This window comes from Salvelinus sp. IW2-2015, linkage group LG17 (genome assembly GCF_002910315.2).
Source record: "Salvelinus sp. IW2-2015 linkage group LG17, ASM291031v2, whole genome shotgun sequence".
Classification (NCBI taxonomy): Eukaryota; Metazoa; Chordata; class Actinopteri; order Salmoniformes; family Salmonidae; genus Salvelinus; species Salvelinus sp. IW2-2015.
This window is the reverse complement of record NC_036857.1, coordinates 25604313-25630305: the sequence shown is the minus strand read 5'-3', so window position 1 is coordinate 25630305 and position 25993 is coordinate 25604313. Positions and strand designations below refer to the sequence as shown.

The window sequence follows — 25993 nt, the reverse complement described above, 5'->3', positions numbered from 1 at the left end:
GCATACAAGTATTTCACACCATTTTAAAGATACACTTCTTGTTAATCCCACCACAGTGTCTGATTTCAAAAAGGCTTTACAGCGAAAGCACCACAAACGATTATGTTAGGTCACCGCAAAATCACAGAAAAACACAGCCATTTTTCCAGCCAAAGTCACAAAAAGCAGAAATAGAGATAAAATTAATCACTAACCTTTGATGATCTTCATCAGATGACACTCATAGGACTTCATGTTACACAATACATATATGTTTTGTTCGATAAAGTTCATATTTATATCCAAAAACCTCAGTTTACATTGGCGCCATGTTCAGAAATGCCTCCAAAATATACGGAGAAATTGCAGAGAGCCACATCAAATAACAGAAATACTCATCATAAACTTTGATGAAAGATACATGTTTTWCATAGAATTAAAGATAKACTTGTTCTTAATGCAACCGCTGTGTCAGATTTCAAAAAAGCTTTACGGCAAAAGCACAATATTCAATAATCTGAGAACAGCGTTCAGCCACAAAAGGAAGCCATACAGTTACCCGCCAAATTGTGGAGTCAACAAAAGTAATAAATAGCATTATAAATCTTCACTTACCTTCGCTGATCTTCGTCGGAATGCACTCCCAGGACTCCCACTTCCACAAGAAATGTTRGTTTTGTTCGGTAATGTCCATCATTTATGTCCAAATAGCTATTTTTGTTAGAGTGTTTGGTAAACAAATCCAAAGTCAGGAAGCGCGTTCACTAAAAGCAGACGAAATGTCAAAAAGTTCCGTAACAGTCAGTAGAAACATGTCAAACGATATATTGAATCAATCTTTAGGATGTTTTTAACATAAATCTTCAATAATGTTCCAACCGGAGAATTCCATTGTCTTCAGAAGTGCGATGGAACAGAGCTCGCTCTCACATGAACGCGCATGGTCAGAGCATGGTCACCTCATGGCAAACTCATTCTCCTCTCCTTCGGCCCCACTTCAAAGTAGAAGCATCAGACAAGGTTCTAAAGACTGTTGACACCTAGTGGAATCCTTTGGAAGTGCAAACMGACCCAAAGCCCACTGTGTATTCGATAGGCGATGAGTTGAAAACCTACAAACCTCAGATTWCCCACTTTCTGGTTTGATTTTTTCTCAGGTTTTTGCCTGCCATATGAGTTCTGTTATACTCACAGACATCATTCAAACAGTTTTAGAAACTTCAGAGTGTTTTCTATCAAATACTAATAATAATATGCATATATTAGCAACTGGGACTGAGGAGCAGGCAGTTTACTCTGGGCACCTTTTCATCCAAGCTACTCAATACTGCCCCTGCAGCCATAAGAAGTTTTAACAAGCTGTGTGCTAGAGGAACAGTAGCCCAATATGTTGTGATGGTACTGTATTAGTGTTGAGCTGGAGAGATCAAACTTGGCCGAGGACAGAATTCCTCTATTAAACCCACAGTTAGAAATGAATAAGACCTCTCAGGGGGTTGACATTTACAGGCTTTCTCTGCTCTGTTTACCATAGAGCTCCGGTCACACTTGGTGGCAGCACTTTATTCTCATCTCTCTGCTGGTAATGTCAGGGGTGCCCCATTGTCCCATGTACCTTTACACAAGGGTTATTTCTCATGTCCAGATGTGATGAGAAGAACCATCAAATCRCTATGATATTTAACCAGCTCAGAGCGGAGTATGACTTTAGGGAGTGGAGGGGGAAGGGAACACAAAATTGTGCCCGTTGTAATAAGGCCACTACTGATTTATCAAATGCCGTAGCTGAGCTAGYAGGTGATGCTTGAAGTGGTGTGATAACAAACACATTTCCCAATAGTATGAAATTAAGAACAAATATCCATCAAAAAGTCCATCAATAAGATTCAACCTTTCTTTGCCTCGGAATCTACAAAACACCCAGAGAATCATTCAGCAGAACACTTCTGAACAGAAGAGAAGAAATGAGAACAGAGCCATCCACTTCAGAACAAACGACTGTATATGCTATACTATCCTATGCTATGCCTATAGCAGTCAGCGCTGAGGATCTGATTGCGTCATATAAATGATTCACAGAGTACTGTTGTATGCCTCTGCAGCCCCACACACTAGTGCTTAAGATAACTTCAAAGGGGTTGGCTAATGTTCTCCAGAGGCCCTTCTGAGCTGTGCTGTAAGTCGGCATCAGTCTATCACAAGAAGCAGACAAGCATGCTTGTTGCATGTGAAGTATAAAATGTACTCACCTGCATGAGAGTCTGGTAGAGCAGATCGCAGCATGGGTTAGAGAGAGAGAGGAGAGAAAGAGAAAGAGAGAGAGAGTGCGAGAAAGAAAGAGAGGAGAGAGAGAGAGAGAGAGAGAGAGAGAGAGAGAGAGAGAGAGAGAGAGAGAGGAGAGAGAGAGAGAGAGAGAGAGAGAGAAAGGAGAGAGAGAGAGGAGTGAGAAAGAGAGAGAGAGAGAGAGAGAGAGAGAGAGAGAGAGAGAGAGAGAGAGAGAGAGAGAGAGAGAGAGATAAAGAGGGCAGCATTATAACATGCAAGAGGACATAGCAGACCAATTGTGGGGTGATAATACAATAATTTCAACTGCTTCATTGCACCTCAGATTATAATTCTATTTATTGGCCTTCCAGCATCTCATAATCTGACTCTAGAAGACCGTGTCCCTGATCTTTGAGCTCCTCTTTAAAATGACCAGCCCTATAAAAACATAGCCTACATTTTATTTGTGACCAGATGCTGACATTATGCTCACTGGCTAACATGCTCACAAATTACCACTTTCCAATGGAGTGTGTTAGTTTGACGCTTGCATGAAAAAAACCACTGGTTTTCAGGCATAAACAGATAAAAAACTGCTAGGCCTTTATCCAATCTGTCACCTCCTGTTTCTCTGTCTGTGTCCAGACTACAGGCAGTGGCCTGGTGATAAATAGGGTGTCCAGGGCTGCCTGTCTAGCTGCCTGCATGACTGTCTGCATGGCTGTCTCCCTGGCTGTCTGCAGGCGGATGGACAGATGGCCACTGATCCTTCCTGAGGTAAGTAAGTATTGTTCCTGGGGCTCAGTACCCTGAGACTGGAGACTGCAGTGTCTCATTCATATGGAGATCGTGAGGACCTCAGGAAGTCCCACTCAACAAGCCAGGGATTATTCATTCACAACCAGAACAGGACTAGCCTGGTCCCAGATCTGTTTGTGATTGCCTTGCCAACTCACGGTAATTGTCGTAGAAGTTGGGAGGATAGCACCAATTTTGTTACTTCTAATTTCAACTCGCCCCAAATGTATCTGTCTGTTTTCTGCCAGTTTCACAGCAAACTGACAGCCCACAGACGGATACATTTGTGTCAGTAAATATAGCATGGCACAGTGGACCTGCATGTGAGACCTAAATTATCCATTAAAGCACTAAAATAACATCAGAGGCACTATGGCTACGTCTACGCCCTAACTGTGTGTTTATTTTTATTTTTATGTGGGTTCTCTCCGTTCTGTACTCCTAGGCTGCGTTTACACAGGCAGCCCCATTTCGGATATTTTTCTCCACTAATGGGTGTTTTGACCAATCACATCAAATCTTTTCACATCCGATCTTTTTCGGAGCTGAACGGATTGGTCAAAAGACCAATTCGTGGGAAAAAAATACCCGAATTTGGCCGCCTGTGTAAACGTGTACGGAACGMAGAGAACCCACATTTCAAATGTCAGCAAAAAAACAACAACACACAGTTCGGGCCACAAATCTCAATGATTAGCTAGCCTAGCATACACCAAAATTGCTGAACATTCTTATTTACAGTGGACAACACTGGGATTAGCCTCTTAAAAACACTTAATTCCACTTGGTTTAACGGTTAAACCAACGACTGGCCTTTCTGAGGCAGACTAATCAAACGCTGACCAGTCTCCTCCCTAATCCCCCAGTCATAACAGTAGCCAGGTGGTGAACTCAGGATTGGAGGGAGCTCTGATGTGTTTCCTAAACCACAGCCAAACTCCCAGCCTAGTCCCAACACAGACATGGCCAACTCACAGAAGACTATCCTAGCCCTGGTCCCCTGCAACTCTTCCATCATTATCAAGCACAGGAGGCTGCTGAGTGGAGAATGGCGCATAACGGAAGGCCATCAAACACCTGCAAACCATGTGTTTGATGTATTTGATCAAATCAAATCACATTTTATTGGTCACATACACGCGTTTAGTAGATGTCATTGTGGGTGTAGCGAATTGCTTGTGTTTCTAGCTCCAACAGTGCAGTAATATCTAGCAAGTAATATCTAACAATTTCACAACAATACACACAATATACACAAATCTAAGTAAAGGAATGGAATTAAGAATATATAAATATATGGACGAGCAACGTCAGAGCGGCATAGACCAAGATACAGTAGAATAGAATACAGCATATGCATTCTATATTCATTTACACGAGCCCGTTCTCCCCAATTTAAGGTGCCACCAACTTCCTGTGTCATCAAGCCATACATGCGCGGTGCATGGCAACGATAGAGAAGTCATGGCTATGGCACATACAATATGGGACCAGGCTAGCAAACTCAAGATTCCCCAGACCCGGGCAACTTCCAGAGGAGAAGCAGAAAGAGTGAAATAGCTGCTTGCTTTACCCTCTGCTGTATGGTGGCGTGCTTGTGTTCCATATCCCTCTTCTCCATGGCCGAGTCAATCACCAACTGATCCAACTGGAAACAAGATTTACAAAACACACATGACGTTGATCACATAGCTGAGATTTGTGGGTAGAAGAGAGGTTAAGCCAAGGAATGTCCACAGAAGCGCCTCATTTTAAACATAGGTAATTCCAACGTGAAAGAATAGCCGTCAGACAGAGTGGAGCTCAGAAACGGACTGCAACACTTTGAACTAGCAGTGTCCAAACACGGGGACGTGCGAGAGGTCAATGTTTTGTCATGAAGCGTCTGATCAAGTTTGTCTCACTCTTCTGCATACTGGACATGTGAGAGGACACCATGCTGCTGAAGTCTTTGGCTAACACTACTACAGTATATCTGCTACATCTACCACCCAACACATTCAGGGATTTTCAACAGATAATGTCCCTGGTTTCACACAGTCAAATCAGAAGGCTAATGCACTGTTATGTTAACAGACAGCACAACAGCGGACAGAGCCTCGGTGACGCAACTCTGCCTGGGTCGATATTTTCAATCGGAACCAATCCAATACCAATCAGGAACCAGGGTTTAGGGCCTGACGGAACAGCAAAGCGGTAGGCTGGCCGTGGCTCTGGATGAGGGCGGTGAGGATGATAGTGATGCTCACCTCAGCAGCCAGCTTCTTCATGTAGGGGTCAATCTCATCCAGCAGGTTGTAGCCCTGCTGAAAGAGGGAGTACTGGGCATGCATGAAGGACAGCATCTGCAGGGGAAACAGAGACAGACAGAGGAATACAAGCAATCTATTATTGGTATGTTTTTAACAACAGCAAAACACTTTACAGAGCTGTACTCCATGTTGTTGGGACTGATCGTTAAGGGCACTTACAGCATCTAGGATCTCAAACTTCTTCTTGGCTTGAAGGACGTTAATCTGCAGGATGGGAGAGAAGTGGGTAACAGTGAGTAGTAATATGGTATGTTACAACACCACCAGAATCAGCCTGATCTGATATTACTGTACTGTGCATTGAAACATCTCCCTCTAGTGGACAATAGTTACATTTCACTAATGTCAGAACAGTGACCAAACGTTTACCACACTCGAGAGCTGTGCTGCATGTGTCCTGCAGTCCTGCCTGTCTCTCAGCTTTCATGTATGTTATGAACAAAATAACATAACATCAACATGATACTGTAATGACCTTTATATGAACCAATTATGGTCATCATGTTGGCATTTAAGAAGAAAAAACATTKATTCAGCTCATTGGCTATCTTAATGAATGATGCAAACCTAAATTAGATCTTGCGCTACATTTGAGAGGTCACTACAATACATCTCCAGACACAACCGTGACCTTCTCTGCCTTCAGCTAATTAAAACCAAACAGGGTCACAAACACACACACACTGCAAAATTAGAGCAGAGAGGACGTTAGTGCCGGGAGACATACTACAGACAGAGGGAGCCACAGAGATCACACCACATCAGTTCTCTTTTCCTAAAGATAGACGTAGTAGCTGTCTGGAGACTGAGTGGAGAGGAGACAACATGTGTGCATGCAGAGCTAAAACCATGCTGAACCACAATATGTGACTACAATTTCCTAACTGAGTACAATGCCATACCTACTGTACCACCATCTTTAAGGGCCTGCCATTGAATTCACTAATCCAATTGGTATTTTATTCTATTCTAGACCTACAGAATTTAAAGGCATCTAATCTGTCTAAATTCCTGTTGTCATATATCCCTGGTTACGGTTCTCTATCGCTGACCTGAAGTACGTAGTCGAGGGCCAGGTGTCGGAAGCACTTCCTGGTGATGCTGAGTGTTCCGGTGGCCTCCTCCACCTCGTGAGGTTTGTTCCTGGGGGCCTGGGCATTCTTCACCTGGGCTATCTCCAAGTCCTCACGCACACGGTCAAAGTGCTTCTTGGTCTCCTTGAATTTACGGACATCCCTGAGAATGAGAAATTGGGGACACTGAGATTGGGTCCTAGAAACAACAGATACTTCATGTGATTTCTATAGTTGTACCTGAGCAGATAACAGGAGTAAAGGTGTCTGCTTGCTTCGAAACAGTTCAGAAGAGTTTGCGCATATATTGTTACAACATTTTGGGATGCTTTTGTTCGTTTTGGACTTCGGGAAACTCGAGAAACATCTACACCCCTTCGTCAATGATTGGTCAACTGTAGGGATTCTTCAATAAAGTCTTTGTTGTCATTCAATGAGACACGTCTCGTTTTCATGCACATTTTTTCTTTGAGATATACTGCACCAAACATCTTAGATGTAAAATTGCGAGACTAAGATCTTCTTGGCACAAACTTCAAAATTAATGGCAGATTTCTTGAGTTAGCTTAGATTAATTATGACTATTTTGAGGAAGTGGATACTGGCTACGGTATCTCAAAAGTGACAAAAAGTACTATTGCCGCTTGTTTCTAGTTTTTCAAGCAAAGGTATTTTAAGGGAGTATGCGAACACACTCGTTGGCTAGACACCAGCCGAACTGAAGCATGCTGATGTCTTCTACATGGTTGAAAATGACAATACTGTATAATATCATGATTGACAGATTCACTAAGGACTGGTATGTTGAATACATGGTTGAAAACGGCAATACTGTTTGTGGTTGGAAGATTCAATAAGAAGAATTCAGTTTGATTGATACATGTTCCTTATTCTCCCACCCAGATCACCCCAGTTCACCTTCCTATTGGTAGTGGGTAATAAATCCCTGAACTGTGGTTTCAGTATGTTGTCAGACTAGGGGTTTTCCCGGGAGGTTGTAGTTAAGACAACAACAAGGGCAGGGTCATGATCCCGGACCTTTCTCAGGTAAAAGGCCCTGAGCCTCAGGATAGTTTGTCTGCTTCCCGTTCTCTGATGCGGAGCACTAACATCAAAAATCAGTAAAGTTTCATTCCCCTCAGTTAGGTCCCAGTCCACACAACGAGAGGCGGTGTCGGGGGGATCGTCTCAAGCTACCTAGCTATACAGGGGAGACAGTATGTGACAATGGAAGGAAGTTGTCTTAAACTTACTCTTTCACAAAGGTGTGTAACTGCTGCTTCACAGATCTCTGGGCTTGATCGAACAGTATCTGAAACACAAAATGAGTTTCCATTAACGTGTGCTGATCAGGAGTGTGGAGTGAGATGTTCTGAGCTGGTATGTAACTTATTTTGTGCCCACAAACGTAGATACTGAGAGGTTTCTGATTTTTCAAGGCTGTTGATGGTCCTTTAGTAAAATACAATCTCAACCAACAGGTGGCGATAAAGGACTGCCTTTATAACACTTGAATTCTCATTTGATTCAAAGCAAAATTGCAAATACAACAACACAAAATTGAGATCACCCTTTCCATGCATACAAATACTGTGAGATGAATAACATTCATGTGCACACAAACACACTCCGACATGAACACACACTTCAACTCATTCAAACCCCCCCCCCCCCCCCCCTTTCCTCTCTTCTGAGGACATTCACATTGATTGCTTCTGCCACACTGCGTCTGCAGTAAAATAGGTCACTGGGGCAGAGAGGGAGGGAGGAAGGGAGCAAGAGAGGGAGGGAGGAAGGGAGCAAGAGAGGGAGGGAGGAAGAGGGAGGGCGGGGAGGAGGCTTTCGGTATAAATTTGACGGCACTGCAGATACAGAATCTATACCAGAGCTACAGAACAGTACATGGTGAAAAGACATGCAATCAAACAATTTGTTTTTCTCTGGTTTTGTTCATAAAACAATTGAATTTGATGTCGGTGTTTAGCAATTAGCAGGGTTAGGTCAGAGGTAGGGTGGATGGTGGCTCATCCTCTCTCTGAATGAGGGACAGAGTGATTGGTAGCTGGGACCCTTCCTGTGTTCGGATTAGAAGGCAGATTTTGGAGGATTTTTGGGAGACCATGTAAAGTGGTGCGACCAAAGCAAAGGCTCTCTTTTTGGACATGTTTCAACCCCCCAGGGTTCCAAAACCTGTTGCCGTCATGCTGAACCATGGTAGGATAGCTTTGGGCGTTTTTCATGACACAGTCTATCACTCATGTTAAAACCACGAGGCAATGTGGTCGTGATCGGGTGCATATTTTAGATAACTCTCTCTCTTATTAGTGTATACTACATCCTCATCACAACTGAAGAGAAACCACATACAGTACTGTAGCTATGGCACATGCATTGAACAGAGCGTTGACTGATTTTATTACATGGAAAAGAACATGACTGGATATCAACATACAATTACAATGACGCCACAAGATGACCTTGTTAAGACTTCTAAGACTGCATACGTCGTCACAGTAAACCTGACACCACCATGAGACAAACCAGCTCATTTAAAAACATGTCATTTTGTTCAATTAAGACCAGAAGTTGTAACCACAACGCTACAAAGTGTGTACAGGTGTAATTAACAAGGTATAAGCTGTGTATTTTCACGGTTAGTTGTATTGCTCTATGAACTTCACTGGGTCCAAATAAGGCAATTCATGAGAGAGAGAGACAGGGAGAGAGAGACAGAGAGGGAGACAGAGAGAGACAGAGAGAGGGAGACAGAGAGAGAGAGAGAGAAAGGGAGAGAGAGTGAAAGAGACAGGGAGAGAGAGAAGAGAGAGAGAGAGAGAGAGAGAGAGAGAGAGAGAGAGAGAGAGAGAGAGAGAGAGAGAAGAGAGAGAGAGAGAGAAGAGAGAGAGAGAGAGAGAGAGAGAGGAATGAGAGAGGAGAATGAGAGAGAGAGAATGAGAGGAGAGAGAATGAGAGAGATAGAATGAGAGAGAGCCAGAAGGGCAACAGAACAGTCGTTCCTTTTGGAAAGTAGTGTTTCTCCCACATAACAGAGACCCAGCGCCCCTCTTGATTAACAACGAGTCTGCTCATTCAACCAGCCATAAATATGCTATCCAAGGTACACCTCACTGTGTCCAGTAAATATACTGCCTTTGATGCTTCTGGCCTTTCTAAAGGTTGTTGGGATCGCTCTCAAATGAAGCGGCGTGTTAGGGGCGGACGCGACCACCCTTTGTCACTGTAATCAGCAGAGCTTGGCAAGCAGAGGAAAACACTAAACCAACCGTCTTCGCTCTCTTCTCTCGGTCTCTTCGCCTCTCGCTGTGTGTGGCAATTCATTTGCTTTGCCTGCCCAAGTTAATAAGCACAAAACAGCAAGTGATAATTAAATCTGTGTGTACATTTCAGACACACGGACAAGCAAAATGCAATCAACAGGGCTGGCAACAAACACCAGTGTGTAAGTAAGGTGGGCTTGTCAGATTGGAACTCTGATGGGGCGTACGTCTGCCATGTTGCTGTATAGTTGGGGGAGGTTTGAGGTGGATAACGTATTCTACAGAGTTTTAAATAGAGAGGTTTGTAGTTAACATCCCTACGGTTGCCCATGTGTGTGTGTGTGTGTGTGTGTGTGTGTGTGTGTGTGTGTGTTGTGTGGTGTGTGTGTGTGGTGTGTGTGTGGTGTGGTGTGTGTGGTGTGTGTGTGTGTGTGTGTGTGTGTGTGTGTGTTGTGTGTGTGGTTGTGTGTGTGTGTGTGTGTGTGTGTGCGCGTGATGGAGACAGAAAAGTGCTGAGTGGGTTTCCAAGCCCAGCCCAGCCCGGCGGTTTGTGGTTTGTGCAGCCTGTGACATTCCTGAGCTGCTTTGTGGTGACAGCAGCCTGTGTGTGTGGAGGCAGAGCGGCTGGAGATACATTGCCTTAATTAGGCCAAGATGCCACAGGTGCTCCCTGTTTGCGGAAAGAGAGCGAGAGACTGCCTGCTGGTTCACTGATCCATCTCCAAAGACAGAAACACGGGGATGTGGATAGTTTCTATGGACTAGAAGAACACATATCCTCTATGTCCTGAGAGTAGACCTCTAGAATGAGGGTGGGATCACAACTGCACTTACATAGGCACTTACATAGGCATGTTGGGACAGGGGGATATTTGATGCAATCAAAAGATTAGATATCACCAATCCACTCAGCACCAAGCAATCCGATCCCTACTGTACTTATAGTAGATGGCTTTATCTATTTTGTAGTGAAATGCTGTATAGATGTGGTAAAGAGGTCAATGGAACTCAACCAACACGATGGAAATGCCATGGAAACGTGTGGGGGAATGATGCCCTGGGCGGAAAAGATACCGAATCTCCTCATTGCCCCCCAGCAAAATTTGCTTACATTTAGGCTGTTGTTTACATGTGTATTTCACACTATGTTGAGGCAAAAATCTGAGTATAATCTCTTATATGTCACGGCTGTTGAAAGGAGAGGACCAAGGTGCAGCGTGGTCAGCGTACATTTTCTTTATTCCATCAAAATGACGCCGAACAAAACAATAAACACTACAAAAACAAACCGTGAAGCTAAAGGCTATGTGCCCTAAACAAAGTCAACTTCCCACAAAGACAGGTGGAAAAAAGGGCTGCCTAAGTATGGTTCTCAATCAGAGACAACGATAGACAGCTGCCTCTGATTGAGAACCACACCCGGCCAAACACAAAGAAATAGAAAACATAGAAATAAAGAAACTAGAATGCCCACCCTAGTCACACCCTGGCCTAACCAAAATAGAGAATAAAAGCCTCTCTATGGCCAGGGCGTGACAGTATAGATGTCAGCCCAAACACATGTTCATGTCATCATCACCAATCAACTGCATTACAGTTAAAAAAGACTTTGACGACCGCCACAGATTTCTCTATGCTAGCTATGCTACCAGTTTATACAAACGGGAGTTAGCATTTAGCAGTCAATTCTTCTAAACCGGATAAAGGACAACTTCTAAATGTTATCCAGTGAAAACAGCCAAATATATCAACAACTGACTTTAGTAACTACATTGTGGGCCTCTAATTATACATCAATCATGACTGATTTGACAAATATCCACATGGTTAGATCAGATTTGTTGAATGTGCGCCTTTCCGGCGTCCTTCTTCTATTCCCCACGGTCTGCGGTCCATTGACCCCATCACCACATCTATAGGCTAACCTTAGCCCTAACTCTCTGCATGGAAAGGTTGCTGGAATGCTCTTGGTGGAACGCTAGATACCCACTCTGTCCTCTCATCAGTTAGCATGGCCAAGAAACCAGAACTTGGCATCCCACTGCAGAATTCTACTAATGTAGAGAATCCAGTCGAATCCAATCCCACTCCCCTGGACCAGTATCCAGAGAATCCCTACTGGCTGATCCTAACTTGAACATGATGGGAATCCTGCATGCCACTTCAGAATTTTACTAACGTAGAGAATTCAATATAAATGTAGCAGAACCCCATTCCCCTGCCCTGGAACAGTATCCAGAGAATCCCTAGTGGCTGATCCTAACTGGGAACGTGATGGGGATTGGAATGGGAATCCTGCCCATCACATCCTCATGCTTTGTCTACAGCTTCCAGCTCCAAAGCTCTGGATGGTCACGTTGCTGTACCCCCCGCTGATAATCCAGGGATTGTGTGTAAATAAATAGTGTTCAGTAACTGTTTTATTACATTAAGACTTGGCAATAAGCCCCCACATCCCCCAGTCTCTCCCCCAGTCTCTCCCCCAGTCTCTCCCCCAGTCTCTCCCCTAGTCTCTCCCTTTCCTCACCCACATCGCTACCATTACCCCATTTCTAAAATAATGGATGTTAAGAGAGACAAATGTACATAAATGATTCATCAAAAACTCAAATGTACTTTCACGCTTGAATGAAACAGTGACTATTTAACAATTGGCCCAGTTTTCCTTGATGATTGTTGTTCTAGAAGACAGAGAAATATATTGTGAATCCCCCAGAGAAGAACAAACAGGCCTAGTTTCTGAGCTTAGAAGGGAGCTATACTTGGCTTGCTTGTGTCTTACTTCCAAGCAAACATAGCTTGTTTGTTCTGTTGTGGTGGTTGGCCTGGCATAGTAACTGAATTAGCAGGAAGTGGAGAGAGAAGAGTGCCAGGGCGCTCCCTTTAGAGATGTGTGCCTCCTTCAAGTGTATGTGTCTGTCTACCCACATGTGTATGACTGTGAATATGGGTTATGAATATGGGTTATGAGGGCACAAGCGGTTGGCTGTGACCGGGGCAGTTGGCACTCAATGGTCCCATTTGTATGGGTCTTTTAGTAGTCTGGAGGGGTTCCCACAGTGGCAGCTGCCATGCCCCTCCCCACACACACAAACACACACACACACACACACACACACACACACACACACACACACACACACACTTCATAGGGGATTGAGGGGCATGTCATAAACTACAGATGTACCCCTCATCATTTCTTATTCATTAATCTCTTGCAACACTACTGAATGGACACATGGAGTCTCAAGGCCACTTCAAAATGTTGCTCCTTTGTCAATAAGAAACCAAAGATGTAGCTAAAAGATGAAAACCTACAGTAGTTTTACAATGATGCTTCAGATGATAAAAACTGCAAAGCCCTTATCGTCAGATCAGAAAGGGGACATGGCTACTTTGACTGGTGATCTGTGTAAAGATCATTATGTTAAAGGTGCCATATGCAGAAATGTCCCGGGTGCTAAAATTCTAATAGTTCGCCTAACTTCAGTTTATGTGACAAAACAAGGCAAAGAATCATTGTACCATCTAAACCGCTGTGAAATAGGTATATATTCAATAACCAAAAATATTGTATTTTCAGCTGTTTGAACCTGGTGTACAAAACTGAAAGTAAAAGATGCAAAAAACTAAAACTTAAGAACAGGAAGCATAGAAATAGAGCACACATACTGAACAAGAATATAAACGCAACACGCAACCATTTTTACCATTTTACTGAGTTACAGTTCATATAAGGAAACCAGTCAGTTGAAATAAATAAATTAGGCTCTAATCTATGGATTTCACATGACTGGGCAGGGGCGCGGGCAGGGGCGCAGCCATTGGTGGACCTGGGAGAGCATAGGCCCACCCACTTGGGAGCCAGGCCCAGCCAATCAGAATGGTTTTTTTCTCACAAAAGGGCTTTATTACAGACAGAAATACTCCTCAGTTTCATCAGCTGTCCGGGTGGCTGATGTCAGACGATCACACAGGTAAAGAAGCCGGACGTGGAGGTCCTGAGCTGGCGTGGATACACGTGGTCTGTGGTTGTGAGGCCAGTTGGACGTACTGCCAAATTCTCTAAAACGATGTTGGAGGTGGCTTATGGTAAGATAAATTAACATTAAATTCTCTGGCAACAGTTCTGTTGGACATTCCTGCAGTCAGCATGCCAATTGCATGCTCCCTCAACACTAGAGACATTGTTTTCTGACAAAACTGCACATTTTAGAGTGGCCTTTGATTGTCCCCAGCACAAGGTGCACCTGTGTAATGTTCATGCTCTTTAATCAGCTTCTTGATATGCCACACCTATCAGGTGGATAGATTATCTTGACAAAGGAGAAATGCTCACTGACAGAGATGTAAACAAACGTGTGCACATCATTTGAGAGAAAGAAGCTTTATGTGCGTATGGAAAATGTCTGGGATCTTTTATTTCAGCTCATGAAACATCGGACCAACACTTCACATGTTGCATTTATATTTTTGTTCAGTATTAGAACATATCTACTGCCTCTTAAACTTGCTTTTAATGAGAATGACAGCGCTATATCTCACATTTCTATGTGAATTTGGTCAAAACGTTACACATGTCAGATAATGTTACAGACCAAAGAGAGATTCCCCCTGATTCCTTTCATAGCATACATACTGTATCACTATCAATCCTGTCTGTGTCCTTGGTCTGCTCCTCCTCATTCAAGACATCAAAGCAACACAAAGCACGACTGAGACCCACGCTCTTAGAAACAAATTGTGCTCTCTAGAACCTAAAACAAATATTTGTCTGTCCCCATAGYAGAACCCTTTGAAGAACCCTATTTGGTTCCAGCTAGAACTCTTTTTTGTTTATAGATGGAACCTAAAAGGGTTTTACTTTGAACCAAAAAGGGTTCTCCTATGGGGACAGCCAAAGAGCCCTTTTGGAGCCCTTTTTTCTAAGAGTGCAGTAATGCTAATGTACAGCAAGCTGGCTTTCATGTGGACTAGAGGGAGCAGAGAGGGGAGATAGAGAGGGGAGGGGAGTGGAGTGGAGAAGAGACTAAGAGTGGATGGAGCGAGGGGAGACAAGAGGGAGAAGGGTGCTCCCAGCTGGGTGTTCATCAGACTGTCCAACACTCTCTCTCAGGTGAAGGGCAGCACCCCCCAGTCTCTACCAGACAGACAGTAATGCCACTGGCTTTACCAGTTACACAAGGCCAAGAGTGAAGATATGAATGATGAACCTACAGTCAACCAGTGTTTCCCAACTCCAGTCCTCGAGTACCCCCAACAGTAAACATTTTTGCTGTAGCCCTGGACAAGCACTGTGATGAATTGTATCAATTTTACTCATCACTTCACTGATCCTCTGACCAATTCAGGTCTTGCTGGCTTCTCTGAATCACATTGCACCGAGGCCTGCATGATGAAAGCAGGGTCAGACAGGGTCATCCCTGTAGCTCCTACACTCTTAATTCACTCTGGCCTCAGTGACCTCACCCATTAACATCCKATTTATAGCGCTGCTCTTTCTCCCTAGATATAGTCTCCTGATAGAAAAGGCAATGGTGATTTGCTATCGTGGCCCTTTTCCTGGCCTCAGAAGGAATGTGAAGCTCACGCTCCTCTAACAGAAACATCAAACATGCGCCAGGGTTTTAGACTAATGGACTTCAAAGAAGCTATAGAGAGCAGGGGGTCTGAGTTTGGAGGGAGGTGGTGAAACAACACAGCAATACATTACAGGGCTTTTGGTTCCAGGCAGGAGCTAAGTCTGTGCTAGTCTGTGTAGACGCTCCCTTAGCCTCCACATGTCCAAAAACACAGCCGACGCAGTGATTTTTCTATTCAAAGTTGTTATTGCAATTTGTGACTCTGCCTTGATGCTTCTCGTGTAGCCAACTGAACAGGTATAACTTCTGCAAAAACCTCTCCAAGTAAAGGAAACGTGTATTTTTAACTGTAAAACCTGTGGGAACCGGTTTTCATTAAACATTACGCAGTAATAGCGTTCCCGTCAAATAACTGGCTGCGTCTCTCCACTGTCACATTTTCCAGACTGTACACGTTCCAAAAGCAACTAAAGGAGTCTAAGACAGCTGCTATGCCGTATCCAACCCTCTCGTGCCCTCTGATCTACTGTGGCAGTGTGCTGATTGGCACACTGTGACAGTGTGCTGATTGGCAGATGGTGATAGTTACACGACCACATACAGTCAGGACAGAGCCATCACATAACTGAGAACAATGAGAAAAAGAGACATTGAATGATTTGTGAATTAAATGTTACTACATGTTGAATCATTTAAAGACAGATCAGACCCCCACCCCCAGGCATGTGTTAAAGGGAATAAGAGACCATTGCGAGGCCTAAATGTCTGTCCATGTTAGCGTTTCAAGATGTTATGATACTGTATCATTGTGCTCAGTGCTACCTGGTCTCTATGGACTTTCAGTACTGTATCAGGATTTGAGTATGTGGGTACAGTTTGGGGAACAGAGAGAAGGAGAGAGTAGGAGAGAGAGAGAGAGAGAGAAAAGGAGAGAGAGAGAGAGAGGAAAGGAGGAGAGACTTACCATGTGGTAGTTGACTATTTCCTGGAGGCTCTCCCCGCACTTTTCCAGGCACTCCTGCAAGGAAAACAAGATACAATAGCTTCAGAATATTGTATTACAGCATTTTAACAAGATTAGAGACAGAGAGGGATCCTGTTCCCTTCGCTAATGCTGCCATGCCAAGTATAATTTTATTTATATTTTACAAATAGTAAAATTAAGTTAACATTTTTCTATTTTACAGATTTATTTTGTCACCCATATTGTACAAGACTAAGACAGAATGGAAACATAATTGCAGGCCTAACTCTTTTCCATTTTTTCAATGGAAAATACAAATAAGAGCAGCGTTTAACAAGATCTTCAGAATTAGACTTGAGGGTGAACCAATTGGAGAGCCATGTACTAGCAGGCCTTTAATACCACTTAATGTTAGCGGCAACAAGTCTACTACTTCTGGCGTGAACTCAGCTCTTATGGAGAAAGTACTGGAGGACGCTGGTGCTGGAACCCTGACCAAGACGTAGGCCTGCCGTCGTAAGCCTCCACTCCAGGCCTGATCCTTCCACTGACACTGACTAATCCATTAGTAGAGTAATCAGGTTCACACACAGACTGACTCAGGCACGCGGTCAGAGAGCAGGAAAGTACTACTTCCAAGATTAAGCACTATGCAGAGCTTGGCCCCAAAACATTCAAGCGTGTTTTACTACATACCAAAAGGCTAGCTTGTGCTTTGTAGGAATACATTTTATGTGACGGACTTAGATATTATTACATTTACATTTGAGTCATTTAGCAGATGTTCTTATCCAGAGAGACTTACAAGTAGAAATGAGGATTAAGTGCCTTGCTTAAAGTCACATCGGCAGATTTTTTTACCTAGTTGGCTCGGGGATTCGAACCAACGACTTTTCCGTTACTGATCCAACACACCTAATCGCTAGGCTACCTGCAGAAAGTCTAGGTGTGTTGTGTATGATTCATATCCAGTAAATAGTGATGTGCATAATACAGTATAACAAGGTTATGAGGCTGTAACCTAACACATAGAAGACAACTTATTACACCTTACATTAGACATTCCGGAATATGCCATTCCGGAATATGACATTCCGGATCCAACTGAACCTCACCGATATCATCTCATCCTTCTTGCATTGTTGGGACAGGTCCCGGATCCCGTTCACAAAGAGTTTGTTGGCGCTGACATACGCCTTCCCTGCCTCGATCATCCCACTGCATAGCTTCACCAACTAGGGGAGGCGAGAAGAGAGAAAGAGGTGCAGCGAATGAGGTAGGGAGAGGAAAGTAGGGCACGCATACAGGGTAGCAAATTATATACCTCTCTACGTACAGTACAAATCGATTCCAATCTTAAATACTGTGTACAGTAGAGGGACTTTCTCTGGCCTATAAATGGACTGGTGAAATAAAAACCTTGAATGGGCCATCCATGTGATTATATCACTGAGATGAAACCTATGATTGAATACTGAGAACAGCCACTTGATTTGTACCCCCTCAGATTCGAGAGCGTATGTAAGGACAGAGCTCTTGTAGCATACTGTAGTTTCCCCCTTTCCACAGCAAATACCCACATCATATTCCCACACGGAGATTCCCAACCTAACCATTTTGTACATTTAAACACATGCTCGCCACACTTGGCGATTACGCGTGTCCTATGGTTGCATGTTAGTTTTAGCCCCTCAATTATCACCAATGATAATGTGTGGTGTGGTGGAGCACATTCTCATGTGGCTTGTTATGTTACCCCATGACATAAGCATGCAACTAACACACATGCCACTAATGAGGGGGGAAATGCGGTCCAGGACTGGGGAATTAACGGTGTAGATTTCAGTGTAAAGACTTGTTGGTTCCAATCACAAAGATTCATCTATAAACTGATTTATCTACTCTAGGGTTGCAACATGGACATTTTGGATAGGACAGAATCGAACTGCCGAAAGAGCTCTTCCAATCCACACACGGACAAATACAGAGCAAGATGACAAGTCACATTTCTAAATTCATAGGAATCTAAAGAGAGGTGGAAGACTTGACCCTAAGGAGTCACCAAGGGCCTGTCACAATGTTTACCTTCTGACAGCTGAACTTCTGCCACGTAGCCTGATTTATGGTTCACTACAATGTGTGTTGTTTCTTTCTACATTTGCAAGACATTGAATCATGGCCAGCCCCTCTCTCTCTCTCTCACCCTTCTCAAGCAAACGGCCATTTCCTCACAGCCCCTAGCCAGACTCAACTCGGGGCCGGCCGACCATATCCTCTCATGCTAATTCCTAGGGAGAGAACTAGGAATGGGCTGCCAGTGTTTTCTGTTGAGAGGAGAGTCCCACCTGTTTCCCTACTGAGGGATAAGAAAAGGCGGCAGAGCCAGGATTAGTGGTTTGACAGTGGGTTCATGTTCGGGTAGAGTAATGCCCTTCTGTGTATTGTGATAGTACGCTAGTGGATTTGGGCTTCTGGTGAGAGTTAACATGGGTGAGTCAAATTCAAACCCAAACAGTATGAGTAACCTGGAAAACCCTTGGGCATAACACTTGATACATGGTCTCACATATGTTTTTTATTCAACAATTAATACCAAAAGATGTAAGTTAAGTACAGGTAACAACCTAAATAAAGGAACACCTACATACAGTGTCTTAATAGGACGGTGGGACACCACGAGCCAGAACAGCTTCAAGGCATCTTGGCAGAGTTTCTACATCTGTCTGGAACTCTATTGGACAAGAAATTCCATCATCTGGTGTTTTGTTGATGGTGGTGTAAAACCCTGTCTCAGGCGCCACTCCAGAATCTCACCTAAGTGTTCGATTGGGTTGAGATCTGGTGACTGAGACACCCCATGGTATATGGTTTACATAGTTTTCATGCTCATCAAACCGTTCAGTGACCACTCGTGCCCTGTGGATGGGGAGCATTGTCATCCTGTGGGGGCATAGCCATGGGAGCCAAAATAATAACCTGCCCAGCATTTTTATACATGACCCTAAGCATGATGGGATCTTAATTGCTTAATTAACTCAGGAACCATACCTGTGTGGCAGCACCTGCTTTCAATATACTTTGTATCCCTCATTTACATTTTAGTCATTTAGCAGATGTTCTTATCCAGAGCGACTTACAGGAGCAATTAAGGTTAAGTTCCTTGTTCAAGGGCACATCGACAGATTTTTCACCTAGTCGGCTCAGGGATTTAAACCAGCGACCTTTCGGTTACTAACCCAACGCTCTTAACCACTAGGCTACCTGCCGACCAAAGTTTTTTATTTTTTTACTCAAGTGTTTCCATTATTTGTACAGTACGTACAGTATATGAACACCCAAATCATGACATCTGACGAGCCAAAGAGCCGCATACCCTCACATAATGTCAAACTGAGACATTCTGCACTTTTCACGGTCATTGCTCATGCCAACAGTGATGATAGTGAAGGGAGAGCGAAGCAGCAGACCAACCTCCACAGACACATAACTCACATAATTCAAGGTCAAATGGAACAGATGGACTGGTGACATCATGAGCATTTACCACAAAGCATCAGGCTTCCTCGTTAGAGGGTAACCCGATGCTTTGAAAGCCAGTCTAATGCATTCTAATGTTGTCAGTCCTCGTCCCTATCCCCCCTGCCCTGCCACGTCACGTTTAGCCCACACAAACCTGAGCTGCTGAAACATTAAGCAAGTCGACTGTGTGAGATTATGCTTTCCTTTTTAATCGCCTCAGTACTCAGTGGTTTAAGTCAGGCCATCCCATTACAAGAATACAGTGTTATACTGATGGGTGTAAATGTACAGTAGTAGGACTCCCCAACTGGCCTACTTGTCCTACTCAGGTTGTCTAGATAGGAGGGCTGCATGCCACTTTGCTAATCAGTGTGTGTGTGTGTGTGTGTGTGTGTGTGCGTGCGTGCGTGCGTGCGTGTGTGTGTGTGTGTGTGCGTGCGTGTGTGTGTGTGTGAACGGGGCACTCCAGTGTAGCAGGTTAACTGGTTTAAATTGGTAGCTGCTATCACCATCATCCTTTAATTCTGCAATATACAGTACTGTACACTGACTATACCAAACATTAGTATCCTACTATTGAGTTGCATCCCCCGTTTTGTCCTCAGAACAGCCTCAATTCGTCGAGGCATGGACTCTACACGGTGTCGAAAGCATTCCAAAGGGACGCTGGCCCATGTTGACTATAATGCTTCCCACAGTTGTGTCAAGTTGGCTGGACGGTGGACCATTCTTTATACACACGGGAAGCTGTTGAGCATGAAAAACCCAGCAGCGTTGCAGTTCTTGACACAAACCGGTTCACCTGGCATCTACTACCATACCCCATTCAAAGGCACTTAAGTCTTTTGTATTGCCTATTCACCCCGTGAATGGGCACACATACACAATCCATGTCTCAATTGTCTCAAGGCTTAAAAATCCTTCTTTAACATGTCCCCTCCCCTTCGTCTACACTGATTGAAGTGGATTTCAACAAGCGACATCAATCAGGCGTCATCGCTTTCACCTGGATTCACCTGGTCAGTCTATGTTATGGAAAGAGCAATGTTTTGCATACTCAGTGTATACGCCTGGACTCTCATTCCATTATCGGTGTAGTAGTAGATGGGATGTACAGTAAGCTCAAAAGGAACTCCTAAATATGCTGTAATGGATATATCACATGCTTTCTATCAAAATAAAACCACTGAGCACTTGAAGCCAAAAGTTAGAAGGACAACAGTGGTTTAGTTAAGCAATAAGGCCCTAGGGGGTGTGGTATATGGCCAAGGGCTGTTCTTACGCACGACACGAATCGGAGTGCCTGGATACAGCCCTGAGCCGTGGTATATTGGCCACATACCACGAACCCCCACGGTGCCTTATTGCTATTATAAACTGGTTAACAACATAAATAGAACAGTAAACACGTTTTTCTGGGTCATACCAGGGGTATTGTCTGATATACACACGGCTGAAATGCTGTTTCAGCCAATGAGCATCAGGGACCCAAATGAGCCAGTTTATAATATGGCTTATATTACAGGGATAATAGGATATAGAGGCTAGTTGAAAAGGCTTCCTGAGGAGGATAAAGGGTTATTAAAACAAAGGTTTCTTACCTTGTCTAGTTTCACTTCAATCTCTACCACCTCCGTCTCCACTTCATTAATGTTTGCCCTGCAAGATAAAAAAAAAAAGGTTTTATCAGTACAGAGAAGAGTTATATTGCATTTATCATAATGATTTTTTCGCTCCATACACCGTGACTGTACCACACATTTCCCATGTCCTTGGAAAGAGAAGGGAAAGTAACATTAATCTTAGACTGACAGTGATGTTCTTGGATCTGAACACAGCTATGTTCAAGCTGAAACAGGCCTTGTTTGGGAGTTCTCTGGGGAAGTGTTAACAAGTTAAGTGACAGATCGAGACGCTGGCTGGAAACAATTGAGCTCAGACATAACAGAGTGACAAGATGTTCAGCAGAGCTGTGGTACAGTCACACCCCGATAAACTCTTCATCTAGTCACTGCCACCACCCCACGCCAAAGCATATGGGACCTCTACCTATGCCCTGCTTTTAGGGAGTGGGTTACACAGTGGCCCACCGCTGTCCCTGCCCTAGCCACTAGCTCACACCACTGTTTATACAAGCCTCAGCTGTGGGTGTGCACGGTGGCGGCTTCCTCAGATTGCTTGGGGACCATATGAAAGGGTGAGATGGCTTCAAGACCATATGAAAGGGTCATGTGATGTAGGGATATGAAGGGGAAGGGCTGTAACATAATCAGAACAACTCAATGAAACAGGTACAAATTCATCTCTAGCCATATATTCTCAACATCCTCCCATACGTTCTCACTACCCTGTGGGACTGGGAAGGTCACACTTGACTTGAGTCAGTCAGTGTAAATCAAAAATACAGTATATACAGTCACCTCCAAAAGGAATTGGCACCCTTGATAAAGATGAGCAAAAAATAAATAATACAAATACGGATGTGAATCTGAGTGGCTGGACACAGCCCCTACGTGGGCCAGCCCCCTAGCAATTCAAGTTCCAGCCAATAAACTTTAGCTCCTAGCCATTTGAGTGACAGCTAATAGATGCACACACAGCAGAGAGAGAGAGAGAGAGAGAGAGATAGAGAAGAGGAGAGAGAGAAGAGAGAGAGAGAGAGAGAGAGAGAGAGAGAGAGAGAGAGCAATGATGTGGTACACATACTGTATCTACACATATGTGACGTAGTAAGCCATTTTTGGGTGACCACTTTTGGCTCGTGAGCGTTAAATTCAGAACTACAGTACTAGCTAAAAAATATGCAAAAGTACCAGAGAAAGATGAGATTCACTCTAAAAAGTAGAATGTTAATGCAGATTACATTTTGTTTGATTTCATTTATAAGAATCTTTAGGGGTGTCAATACTTTTGACAACTATCTTGTTTTAGATTTTGTTATTACTTGTTAAAAAAAATCTCTTCCTCTGAGCAATTGTATTAGTTTAAAAGTATATCATTTTCCCATTTTATTGAGCATACAATATAGCTCAGTATTTGTATTATTTATTTTATACAGTATTTTTTGCTCATTTATTTATCAAGGGTGCCAATACTTTTGGAGGGTAACTGTACAGCTCCATATTAGCAGAAAGCAGCAGCAAATCTCTCACATGTTTTACATTGGAACGAGAGGAGATAGAGGCCGCAGCGCACAACAGTGCTCTCTCTCTCTCTTACTCTCTCCCTCTCCTCTCTCCTCTCTCCACCCTTCTCGCAATCCTCCCTCTCTCCTCTTCCCTTCTTCTCTCTCACCCTCTCCTACTCGCTCCCTTTCCCTCTCCTTCCCTTTGCTCTCTCCATCCCTCTGGCCATGGGTACTGTAGATTAGGCCGGTTGGCTGGCACAGGCCGCAGTATGCAGGCTCAAGGCTCAGGGGAGGAAGGACGCCACGTGCTCTTGTCTTCCGCTCTGCCACAGCCTTTACTCTTACTACTGTTAGTCAACAGGAGCATGCCTGAATACTATGAACAGGGAATATCGGAAGGTCAGACTTAGATTTGGATTCCAACCATACTACTGCCTAATCAATACCAAACATATGGCTCTATGTTTTATAACCTAAACTGATTCCCCTTTTTATCATCTAAACGGATTCCCCTTTTTATAACCTAAACTGATTCCCCTTTTTATAACCTAAACTGATTCCCCTTTTTATAACCTAAACTGACTCCCCTTTTTATAACCTNAACTGATTCCCCTTTTTATAACCTAAACTGATTCCCCTTTTTATGACCTAAACCGATTCCCCTTTTTATAACCTAAACGGGTTCCCCTTTTTATAACCTAAACGGATTCCCCTTTTTAATAACCTAAACTGACTCCCCTTTTTATAACCTAAACTGATTCCCCTTTTTATGACCTAAACTGATTCCCCTTTTCATAACCTAAACTGATTCCCCTTTTTATAACCTAAACTGATTCCCCTTTTTATGACCTAAACTGATTCCCCTTTTCATAACCTAAACTGATTCCCCTTTTTATAAACTAAACTGATTCCCCTTTTTATGACCTTACCTGATTCCCATTTGAGACGTTTAGGCCTACTGACCGCACCCACCAGTAATCCTACTGCAAACAACTCATGCTTTTTTAAATAGCTGATGTCAGTTTTAAACAGCCCTGTTAATATAATATGATAAGCTCTGCTTTTGTGCAGCTATGTTTTTGCTCGTGCCTCTGAGAGGCAGCATGACAGTGAGTGTTCTTGAAATGCCATGTTTCTTTCACTCTCCCATGTGTCTGCAATGCGTGATGCTGAAACGGTGACCCATTTATAATAGCAGATTATTCTCTCTGCAAAGTTACTTCCAAAAGGAGTTGTTCTTCTTGTGACTGTGAGCACAGAAGAACGGTAAACACTACTCCTAGTTCCTACAGTATCTAATCAATAGTGTTGCTATTGATTAACAATTGGTATTGGCAATAAAGGACAACAGTGAAGCACAGACAAGCTAGATAGGAAAGGGCTTTAGTTGAAAAACTCCTGTATAGAAGGCGGGGCTAGCCTCTCCTGTCAATTGTCCAGCATTAGAGCATGGTCCCCCTGCAGGCAACACATCTCTCCTCTACAGTAGCCTAGTGGAGCTAACATGGATTGGAACCCCTGCAGCTGTTAGCCTTCCAGATGTTTCTCCCGTGTGGTCGGGGGCTGGCTTGGGGGACAGCTGCTCCCCCATGCCCTCACTCCCATCGCCCCGTCTCACTGCACGTGACTTCCATAATGGATGCACACGGCGCCCCCTAGGCCCGTTGCCATGGTAACCACCCTCCCGAAGTGGGCTGCGGTGGATCCCATTGTGGAAGTCCGTCAGTCGACCCCTACTCTACACACAGTCACACCACAGGGAGTGGATAGGTTATATGACACAACAGCCTTGACCACAGCCTGTGTAGCCCAATCAATGGACCACTGCTGTTAATAAGTCATCAACAGACCTTTACTGCCACTCAATATCAATAAACATGTCTTTAGTTCCTTTACTCCATGCCACAAAGAAGTGCTATGTCCACCTCATTGACCTATTTGACTGGACACTTTAATGGCGTGTCCTGATGTCTGATGAAACATGAACAAACTCACACGAGAGAGTGCAGTAGCAGCCACTAACAGATTTGGGCAGCTGAATGCTGTAGTGCTGGAGGTACTAGCTTGGCCTAGCAGGCAGAATCTGGGAGTGTTTTTTTCTGACATGGAACATTGCAGATCTGGAGCAGTGTGCGTGTGTGTGTGTGTGTGGTGTGTGTGTGTGTGTGTGTGTGTGTGTGTGTGTGTGTGTGTGTGTGTGTGGTGTGTGTGTGTGTGTGTGTGTGTGTGTGTGTGTGTGTGTGTGTGTGTGTGTGTGTGTGTGTGTGGGTGTGTGTAGTTGTAAAAATAATCAACAGCACTATTGTGCTGAATAAGCACTTCTCTGGCTGCTGTTGGCCCATTGACATGCTGACTGAGCTTCCCCAGGGTAAAGGAAGGGAAGGGCTGAGGTGATGTTTACTACGCCAAACTAACGACTCCAAACACAAAACGCCTTTTGTTTTCCCTTGCTTCTTTCATGGTCCACTTCTCATTCCAACTGGATACACACGGCAGCTACCCTGGAGAGAGTTGAGGTTCTTGGCAGGATTTGTATTGTGGTGCTGAACATTTGCATTAAGCCTATATGCATAAGAACACCCATACACAGCCAAACTTCCAAATGTATTCTGCAGCTCTGTCATGGTCATTAGTAAGCAGGCAGGGCCAGACTGCTATGGACTTGATGGAGGAGAAGAGAGGACAGACCGCTGAGCCAGAGGCCCCTGAGAGTTGAGGGTTGGGAGAGCCAGTACCACCCAGCCTTGCCTGGTGCAGAGCTGACTGGTGGCTGGTGGCTGGTGGCCTGGCCTGCCCTGTGTGTGTAATGAGCAGGGGGTCTGCTGAGGAGAGGAACGAGCCAGAGACAGGACCAAGAACTGAGGTACTGACCCCTGAACARTGACTGAACACCTGAGCCACAACCAAACCAAGCGCCAGCTGAGACGCACCAACCTACTGGAAGCCAAACTCGCCCCCCAATGGGGGACCCAATCAACCAATGAACACCCTCAGACAGCCCAGCATACAAATGAGAGAGAGAACAGCTGTGAAACTGAACAGAGCAGTAGCTTCAAGTGATCCTTTGTAATCACTAACTGGACTGTTTGATCAATC

The 25993-nt window shown here is 44.1% G+C and overlaps 1 protein-coding gene across 2 annotated transcripts in view; it reads right to left on the bottom strand.

Moving 5' to 3' along the window:
* Nucleotides 1-25993, bottom strand: part of LOC111976526 (arf-GAP with coiled-coil, ANK repeat and PH domain-containing protein 3) — a 71245-nt gene that overhangs the window by 15400 nt on the left and 29852 nt on the right. For both annotated transcript variants that reach the window (XM_024005412.1, XM_070448021.1), the window contains exons 2-9: nt 21372-21429; nt 17367-17486; nt 16252-16305; nt 7681-7739; nt 6407-6590; nt 5514-5558; nt 5292-5387; nt 4616-4690 (exon numbers count right to left, since the gene is read on the bottom strand). In XM_024005412.1, the coding sequence (XP_023861180.1) occupies nt 4616-4690; nt 5292-5387; nt 5514-5558; nt 6407-6590; nt 7681-7739; nt 16252-16305; nt 17367-17486; nt 21372-21429 (691 nt within the window). The remainder of the gene's footprint in view (nt 1-4615; nt 4691-5291; nt 5388-5513; nt 5559-6406; nt 6591-7680; nt 7740-16251; nt 16306-17366; nt 17487-21371; nt 21430-25993) is intronic.